Source organism: Cyprinodon variegatus, unplaced genomic scaffold (assembly GCF_000732505.1).
Source record: "Cyprinodon variegatus isolate N-32 unplaced genomic scaffold, C_variegatus-1.0 Scaffold20, whole genome shotgun sequence".
NCBI classification, from domain to species: Eukaryota; Metazoa; Chordata; class Actinopteri; order Cyprinodontiformes; family Cyprinodontidae; genus Cyprinodon; species Cyprinodon variegatus.
The window spans coordinates 2441387-2451769 of record NW_015150473.1 but is presented as its reverse complement, the minus strand read 5'-3'; the positions used below and the strand labels follow the sequence as shown (position 1 = coordinate 2451769).

General features: G+C 35.7%; 1 protein-coding gene across 1 annotated transcript in view; it reads right to left on the bottom strand.

Moving 5' to 3' along the window:
* Positions 1–10383, bottom strand: part of LOC107094008 (contactin-associated protein-like 2) — a gene marked incomplete at its 3' end in the record, with an annotated part of 204901 nt that overhangs the window by 46838 nt on the left and 147680 nt on the right. The window contains exon 3 of the mRNA XM_015389403.1: positions 1370–1563. Coding sequence (XP_015244889.1) covers positions 1370–1563 — 194 coding nt within the window. The remainder of the gene's footprint in view (positions 1–1369; positions 1564–10383) is intronic.

Sequence of the window (10383 nt, the reverse complement as noted above, 5' to 3'; positions counted from 1 at the left end):
CACATTGGTAGTAGGAGACCTATACAGTATGTTTACATACCACATGTCAGCACTATAACGTTACTTCATACATGCTTCATGCTTTCACTGACTTAGACTCCCACTGAGTTATATGCGCTTGAACTCTTAATTTCTAAAAGCTACAAACAAAGAGTTATATGAGCGAACAGAGGAACTATAACTTTTAAAGATTGCCACCATGTAATGATCAATGCTACCTTTGGACAGATCCCACTAGGGTGGGACAAAGCATGGTAGTACCAGGAATGGAGAACAACTATCATTGGAGTTCAGCGTACTACATCTCTGCCACACTTGTTTTGTTGTACAGCTAAACAATACTGTGTTTAGAGCAGCTCATTCAACAGAGGTTAGACAATGCATTGTTTCTAGTTGTGGGACAGAACAGAGAATGCACACTCCAAGGCGAAGAATATGATGAGCTCTGCGCCTCCCAGTAGATCACCACCCAGCAATAAGGTATGTATTACAGCATTCTGTAATGATTACAGCATGATTGCTGTATGCCCTGCTACGTTGGCTCATTAACTCAAAATGTTTACCAAAATGCACAAATAATAATAAAAAAATATACTACACTATAATAATTTTGGTGTATGATTGCAAAGCAATACAAACTCAGGGATTCAAAAAATGTTCTATATTACAACAAAAAAAAAAAATCACTCAGAGTTGAAACTGACTTGAAGGCAAAATTGAGAGACCCAAAATTCCCTAAAACAAACATTCAAATTAGCAAGGCGAAGAAACAAAAAAGACATTGCACAGCACAGGAGAGCCAATAGCTCTGGGCAAGGTTAATCTATACAATGTCAACCTGAAGAACAAAAGACGCACCTTTAATGACCCAAATATTCAGATTTTGAACAGAGAGGACTGATGGTTTGAAAGAGGAGTGAAGGAAGCCATCTTTGTTAAAAGGGAAAAATGTCTTTAGAAAAACTGAGAGAAATTCCAGTTGCCTTTGATTTAAGTCTGTTTCAACCTTTAATCCATATAAATGCTGTACATGGATAACTTTTTTCTTTTTATGCAAGCCCATTATAGCCCATATGTACTGGGACCTCATGCAGACCCTTTTCAGTTTCGATCAAGGAATTTTATGCATGTATTGATTAATTTACTTCACAAATTATATTTGCCAGTGGAACTACTGTATATCCATGACAACCAAGGTCTGATTTGTCAAACAGAGTTCTGAGAAAACATCGGACTTTCCCTGAAAATTCAAAATGTGCAACTGTGTTTTTTGTTTAACTTTAATGTTGGGTGTTAGTGAGCACTAAAAAATGTCAATGTTCTCACGACTTGCCTTTAGAAATATAACCTTTACTTTCAATGTACTCACCCAAATGTTGCCGTCTTGGTGATATGGTTTCCAGTTTCTCCCTGTATCACTGTAGAGTAGACGGTACTGCGTTGTCCAGTCTGAGCTACTGTAGCGTCCCTGTGTTGCAATGGCGCTCACCTGCTTTCGTGAACCAAGGTCCACTTGGAGCCATTGGTAATGGTCACTGTCCAAAGGTGACCATCCTCCAGCACCTGCAGATTGGATAACATTTTATAATTAGAGGGACATCAAATGCTTCTTTTTAAAGCATATTACTTGACAGTACCATGCATTGGCTTTGCCCAGGTTAAATAAACAAAAAATGATAAAGAGAAAATAAAATCTGTTTCTGTTAAGGGTAGATAAGCTCTTGAGTCCACCAGGGGGTGGAGGCCCAGCATGGGGGAGAGATAATGATCTTTTACAAAGAGAATATAGTTAAAAGGTTACAGTCATCCTATTATCAAGGGTTAGTGTTTAGCAGAGTAGCACATATATTTCTACTAGGACAGAGATTTCCACACAAGAGGTAATAAAATTAAGGGCTTTTCTTGCAGGTTTCCTCAACCAAGTGGACAATGATTATCTTTTATAAAAATATAAACATCTCTTTGTTCATCATGTCACAGTTATACTTTGCACCCTCCAACATGCAGAGACACTTATATTAAAGGTAGGGGGGGAATAGTATGAATAGGAATTTAGAGTAATTTGCTTCTTTCTGCCTAATTTACATGTATGGACCATGTATTTTAGTTGATAGTGAGGATTTAATCCAATTACTGCATATTGTCAGGTTGAGTGGAGGTTTCTAGAGGACCCAAATGCAGAGACGGAAGCTGAGGTATTTATTGCTGATTTAATCCAAAAGGGTGTAACAGAAGTAAAAAATCCACAATTAAAAATAGAGAAAAGAAAAAAAAAATCCTAGAGCTATCAAGGAAAGCACATATGAGGAGCCAAGAAATTATGAGGAACCAACAAAGAGTGACTGAACAGGAGGTGTATGGGAGACAGAAACAATGGGAGGTCTAATTTGCAGACAAGGAACAGGTGTGGACAGAAAAATCTAGAAGGGAGCTAGGGGAAGGAGACTGACACAAGGGAGCAATGGAGAGTAAACAAGAAATACATAAAAACTTAAATACAATCAAAAATAACCGGAATAACACAAAATGGAAATAAAACCAATGAAAACTCTAAGAGAAAACTTAGAATCAAAACCATGAAATGTGTAATTTTCAACATGTCTAAGAGATTGTGTTTGTTTTTGTTTTGTTTTTTTAAATTAGAAGATGGCTCTTTAACATTTGAGCTTTCATGCTTCATTTAGTAAAGAGAAATAAATGCGGTATAGTATTTAGATTTCTTGAGTTAAAAATTAAAATCTTCAAAGAAAGCTACTAAAGTAACGTAACAAAATGTTCAATGAATAAAGAAAGTTGCTTTGAGAAAATATTACTTCAGTAATCAGTAATGAATGATCATTCAGTTTAATTTTCCAAGGGCTACAGTGGGGACAGTTGGGATAGGTGGAACATTCTGCTCTGTAATACACTCTGCAATTGTGAGAATGTAAAATCTCAAGGCTTTATATTTACTAAGAAACACATTTATGTGCTGTCTCAAACCTGAACCCTTTTTTTGTTGGTCTGAATTGAAAGAAACTCTTCTGGACTTTGCAGGTTAAATGAGTCTCAGGTTAAATCATGTTGGGATACTGTACAAGAAAAATAAAACTGTTAGAGGAAGAAAATATAGCAGAGTTGGAAGGCATCCCCTTGACCCTAATTTTATGTGCCATCAAATAAATATGAACACTGTATCTCACCCTGTCTACTGCCAGTTTATCAAACCATAGCCAACAACAGATGCCTAAATCAGTTGCAAAAAGCCATTTTCAGTCTTAAAGGATTTGGTATTTTTAGAGACATGGAAAACACACCTGAGACCTAGTTTGTAAAATGTTGCGTTGGATGCATACTAATGCCAAAAATGTACACCCTAAAATTTTAGATATATAAAAGCATGTGCAAGCTCATCAACACACATTTTTCCATTATAAATCACAGCAGCCTCTTTATATTTGCATACAACTTTGGCCCTCATATGCTGCACTGTACATGGCCACATTTGCAAAATATGGCCAATGTAGGGTTCAGCTTGAAGCACTGTTGCAAAGAAGGTCCTGGGTTTGATTCCCAGCCCATGGTCTTTGTGCGTGAAGTTTGCATGTTCTCTCTGTGCATGCATGGGTTCTCTTCAGGTACTGTGGCTTCCTCCCATAGTCTGTCCATGGTGTACTGGTATCTCAGTCCTAGGAAGATGTGTCAGGGTTTGGTTGAGGTTTTTCAGGACCCAAATGCAGAGGTGAGGAGGCAGGGGTGAGTTTTGAAGATTTAATGAGGTACTCATAGGCTACTGAGGCAATAATCCAAAAATCCAACATAACAAATACAGAAAAAAACAGGACCTTGGAAACATCAGGGAAAACATACATGAGGAGCCATGAAAAGATGAAGAGCCAGCACTGAGGACAGTACAGAGATAATATATATTGGAGACTGAACAAAGACTGGACTAATGAGCTGGTATGGAGCAGGTGTGAACAGAGGCTTCTAGAAAGGAGCTAGGGAAAAGGAGACCAACACAACCGGGCAACTGAGGGCAACCAATAAATACCTAAGAACTCAAATATATCCAGAAAACACCACAAAATACTAATTAAACCAATAAAACTAGAAAACAACGAAAAACATGAATCAAAAGGAAACTAAAAATTCGACAGAAAACTTAAACAGAACCAAGACCATGACAAGATGAAAATGTAATTTTCTAATTTGGTTAGACCTTTTCTTAGGTCTTTGATACAGTTAACTACTTTATCGCGCTAAACAGGTTGAAGGGTATGATTGTGATTACCGCTAGAGTATCTAAGGTGGTTCTCTTCTTATATGACTTGCAAAAGCTTCATCATCTTAGTAAACACTGACTTCTGAAAATTCTGAACTTCTTTATGGTCTACTGTACCACATTTTTCTGTGATGGGACCAACTTGCTTTTGCAGCACCTGTTCCACTTAACTTAGATTATACAAAAGTTTAGTGATGTATCCTACTATCTGTTTATGGAAAATATATATCTTTTTGTTGCCTTGATATATGTCTGAGGCTCCCTGATGAGCTGCCTGATAATTGTTTAAAATTAAAGTAAAAAAAAACTAAGGCTCTTAATATTACCCTAAATAGGGATGTTACTTATATAAAAGGAAAAGTTCGGACACATTCAGAATACAAACGTCCGAAAGTACTTTAAGTATGAAATTACTTTTTCAATAAATTATAAGTGTTTTTAATTAAGAGTAATTTCATTGGAATTTACTTTGCTGGAGACATCCATGTTTGTCAAAGGGCACTACCGCCACCTACCCGTTTTTGATGTTACGGTGTGGAATCAGCTGTTGCTTGTAAAGCTAGGAGAATGGCGCTAGGCTTACCGCACTTTGATGTCACTGCCGGAAGTTGTCAGGAGTGAGGTGTTACTATATTTTGGCAAAAAAATTCCTGGACCCAGTGATCGCGCCGAAAAATATTGTTTTTATTTTTTTACTGATTAATGCTAACTTCATCAATTCACCGCAAACATATTATTTTTAAACGTATAAATAATCAACCATCAACATCTTTAACCTCCAATCTTCTATAACAAAGAACTTGAAGTTTTGGTTTATGCTTTAGTTTCCTTTCGTTTAGACTAATGTTATAATGTGTATACCCTTGTAAAGAAAGGGAGCTGGCACATCAGAAGACCAACATCACTACTGTTTTTAAAATTACTCCAATGGCTCCCAGTAGCTCATCGTATAAAGCATCCAAGTTTAGTTTTGACACTCACAACACAGCTTGCTTGGATCACCCTTCACTGCTACATCTGTGACTTGATTCAACTATACAGTGAGAAACTACCAGCAAAATCTGCTGATATTCTCTTACACTTGCTTTCAGGCCTCAGGAAATAGATCTGTCTAAGCAGGTGGATTAAGACTGTGGGATAAACTACATTTTTTGTGATCATTGAACTCTGTATTTGCTCCCAAAAGCAAATAAAGACATGATTTTTAATAAAGGATTTTTAGCTTTACCTGTTTCAGGCTACTATGGCTGATTATACAGTATGTTGCTGTTTGTGCCATCTATTTAATGCTTTTCATTTAACTTTACTTTTATTGTAAAGTACTTTTTAACTGTTGCCTGAGAAAGATGCTATATGAATGAAATTGACTTACCTACTTATTAATGGATAGTTGATAGAATTATTACCAACAGTGACTTTAGGCAGCGTACTGATAAATTATTACTTTTGATACCTTTGTGTAAATTCAAGCTTCCAAAAGCCATTTCCTTTGAACCCCAGAATGCTTAACAGCTGGAATTTAAATCAACAACAATAAAAAAAAGCAAAACATTTTGATAAAAAGGCATCTATAAGATTCAGTATTGGCAAAATATGGATGCATTTTGGCTACTACATTAGTTTCCTAATATTTCTACTGTATAGATACATGGATTAACCTGATCTGTAAAAACCTCAAATGCCCTTTCTTTGTTTTCTAACATCAAACAGTTCACACTGACATTTTTTTTGTTAAAACTTTGTGATTGTTTTCTTTGAACCTATTGCATTAAAATAGATCCTCCTTTTATTTTATTTATACACACCCTCATCAACTATGTTTCTCTGTTAACTGTCTTTAAGTTGAATTTGATAACATCAAATTGATTTAGTTTCAGTTCAGGTTAAAATAACCTTCTGGAGCTCTAGAAAATGTTTTATTAAGTTTATCTTGAGTTTAATTTTTTTTTTTTTAGTATTTTGTTTGACTTTTTGTCTTGCTAATGTTGATAAAAAAAAAAAATCCTGGTGAGAGGTCTGCCACATCGGCCACGTCCTTCAAAGAAGTCAAAAGCAATTAAGCCTGGAAGTGATCAGCTGTGAAATGGGACAGTCTAGCCTTGACGAGCCTAACCCAGGCTCTCGCCTCAGCGTAACTTCGGATGCCTAGCAACCGTGACAAAGATAAGGGGTCTTTATTTCAATTTTTAATGGGAGATGTCAGCAAACAGGGCAGGCCTCCAGCAATTTGTGTTTTGAGGATTTTTAGCTACACTGCTAACAATGTTTATAGGTTCAAATCAGATTGGATCCAACCCTTCCCTTGGCTGTAGTTTAAGGACAACCTTAAGTTCTGTACATATAGCAAATGGCAGAAGCAGGGAGGTAATTTGGTGTTTGTGACTGGAAACCACCATTTTGAAGAAAGACATCCTCACAAAATTATTATTATTATTACTTTTAATTAAAATAAATGGTGCTATTCAAGAAACTTTATAGTGCCTCTGATTTTTTTCTGTGGTTTTAAATTTTGCTATTTATGAACACTTGTGCTTGTGGTAAAAAATGAAAAATAAAAAAACAAGTGTATAACCCTGTCTACTGTACACAAAGAACAGTAACTTAAAACTAAAATGAATATTTTAGAAGAAGACATTAACTCTGATTACTTCTAACCACGTCAGACTTGGTATTATGCTACTTAGACTGATTCTTGTTCTGCTGGACGTTTCTTCCAGTTAATTTGAACTATTTCCCTTTTTGCTTTCGCTGCATGCATGCTCGGTGTAAGGGATTGCTGCAGAGTCAACAACAAAATCCAAGCAAATGTTCATTGTCACTGCATGCTCATCCAGATGGAGCAAATCCTGCAAGTCTCTGACTTGATGTAATCAACTCAGTTTCATTAGATGGGAAACCTTTAACCAATCTGTCTGTATAATTTGATTAAATTGTCTCTGTAAAGTGCCTTATGATTACATGTATTGTGGATTGATGCTGCATAAATAAAGTGAATTGAATGTAGGTTAAAAAAGTGAAGGAGTTTATAAAAGTGAGTGTTAAAACCAAGGGCAACTCAAGTACTATTGTGTTTCTTCCCTTAAGCTTCTCTAAGATACATTAGCTAAATGGTAAGCTGAGTCTCAATTTACCAAACAAAATCATGTGTGCAGCAACTGGGTAGCCCTTTGTGAGACAGACTTCATTTTAAAGAAATATTGTGATGTTTGGATATTGCGAGATCTCATAATGCCTCATTACCTCTCTACTGAAGTCAATGGTGATGTTAAGCCTGCAACTAATTATGTTTCATGTGAATTATCTACTGCAGTACAAATGTATTAAGCATAATGTGGTAGAAAACCTGTTAGGCTGTGTAAAAATATACAGATGTATTTGATTTATTCAGCAAAGGAGTTTTTCTTTTAAACTGCAGTATTTTTTTCACCAAGGAAATGATAAAAATGGGGATTAATAAAAACCTCTACTTTTAGCCATTCACTTAGTGTACATGACACTGCTGCTGTGAGTGATTTAAGCTGCAAAAATCCAAATACAAGTAGGTGAGCAGAACTAAGTATTGTAGAAAACGGGATGACATTCTTAGGATTAAACAGAAGTAGATAAAATTTGGAACATAAAAAAACAATTATCTAATTAAATAGCCATTACACTTCACTTTCTACTTGGCAGATAACTAGGCTTGTATCAGTTGAATTGTAACTTTCTCAAAAACCCAGTGCAGCAAAAGTAATATTGAAAATTGTTTTGTGTGTATGTAGGTGTGTTTAAATATTATCACAAACTCAGATGACAATGTTCAAGCCGTTTAGTAAAAGTTTGGGTGAACACCTGAAAGACAAGTATTGAAAAGGTACATAAGAAACAAATCTTGACAATATATACTGATGGTATTAGAAAGGCTCTGGTTTTCCTTACAGTATGTTTAAAAAAAATTAAGAAATAAAACTTTAAAATACAATACAAATATGGTAGTAACAAAGCTAATATATAAAATATAAAGAAACTCGATTAGTTTTAGGGTTGTTTCCTATCACAACAAATACCCTATTTTTCCATAGGCAGCTTTGCCAATACCTCATAAAGCTTGTAGACAAGATATGTAATGCAGCAATTGCCTAGTAGGATCATAATTTAATCTCAGACATAACATTCATGAAACAGAAAATAAAACAGAAGGCATGGCACCTATCCCTATTTTGCCTTAATGCTTATGTCACTGTATTATATTGATATGTGTCACTAAAATAACTTTATAATACCATTCTCAGGTAGCCAGTTTTTCAAATTTGGTAAACACTAATCAAAATAAGACCATGACATCACAGTAAATATTGCATATCTTGTCAAGATGCAGCAAAACACTGATGTACACACTTTACTTATGTACTGATTGTTTAGTCAGCAAAACACATACATTTTCCAACACATGGGTCAAATTAGAGAAAAGCTAAACAGCTAAAGAGATTGACTGATGTATTTATGGAGGAGCAGGTAAAAGAAGTTGTTTGTTACATATTTTCTTTATCCGGTTCTCACCATGGCTAAAATTTGTTAAGGTTTGCTTTTTATTGTTGTTCGCCTCAAAGAGTCTCACAGTAAGGAATTATAAAAATTTAATTCCCTCTTTTCAAGGCTTGTTTAATGTCCACTTCTTCTTGGTACAGAAATTAGAATCAGTCATTTTCTGGTTTGCAACTTTAGTGCTTCCCTAAGCACACTTAAATAAATGCCAGGGCAGCATACATTCCAGGCAGTGCTGCAGAGAAATAAAAGGAAAATTTAACATCCAACTGAATGTGTTGTAATACATTTGTAATCAAAGTTGTTCAGCTCAGCTGTTTCACATTATCTTATACCAAGTAACCCTTAAGAGTTTAGATCTGTCACTGCATGCTCTGATGTCCTTGTTCCTGAGTTTCCTCCAGAAAGCACTAATTTAAAACCCACGTCGACTTTGTATTCCAGTCCTGCCACCTGTACTTGGATTTAAACTTGAATCCATCCCTCTGGTGGCTCCTTGTTCTGGACCAATATGTTTTTCTTCTTCTTTTTTCTTCTTTTTTTTCTCAACCAGGGACATCAATTCAGCCAAGGAAGCAAGGCTGATGCTGCTTCTAAGTTGAAGATCTAGGCATATAACACTGTCTTTTTTTTCTGTGTGAAATGTGTCCCCTCAGGATTAGATGTGCCTCCGGCCAAGTTGGCAAGAACAAAAAGAAGAATGTTTTTAAATATTTTGACAGTTTTAATTTTACCTGTCTGTACATATTTTTACATAAAAGTGTTCAGGTTGACACCAAAATGAAAGGGATGTGGTGATACTAATAGGGAAAATGAGAATATTAACATTTTAATAGACTCCATGGCTAGTTAGATATCAAATGATAAAAAGATAATAATTGTAGTATCTAAACAGCTCGATTCACAAAAAAGGTAACCTCTACATACCTAGTTAAAACACAGAGATCCTGATTATTTCTAAAATAATCTAAATTTATAAAAGAATCGAAAATTCTAAAGGCTGTAACATATATTCCAGTTTGATGCTAGTTATAAAACAAGTCAGTCAAGTTTAATTTAATATTCCTTGAACTAAAACTTCTTGGGTTCGTAAATATCTCATACTGAGCATGCATGTGGTAACAGTGTAAAGAAGCTCTGGTTTTTAACATAAAGAAGTCTCCAGCAGGACCTTGGGCAGTGTGAAAGGGCCTAACTAATGCTTTGTTCACGCCGAACATGTTTTTTGTGTCAAGGGTGTCCTGTATAAATGCAAAGGTGGATGAGCTGAATGATGGTTAAGAAGCCCTAAATCATGTTTCAGCCATCTGGCACGGTGCATGTTGAAGTGCGTTCAAAGCCTCCGATGCTGGAGTTAGTAATTAATTTTGCAGCACTTCAACCAATCAGATAAGCTGATCCAGAAGCTAGCTGGGAGACCGTAACCACATCCAAGCTGTGATCTCTACCCCTACAGTTCTCAGCTAATATATATATATATATATATATATATCAATTTACCGTTCGGTCTACGTTCCTACCCTCACCTATGGTCATGAAATTTGGATCATGCCTGAAAGAACGAGATCCCGGATACAAGCGGCTGAAATGAGCTT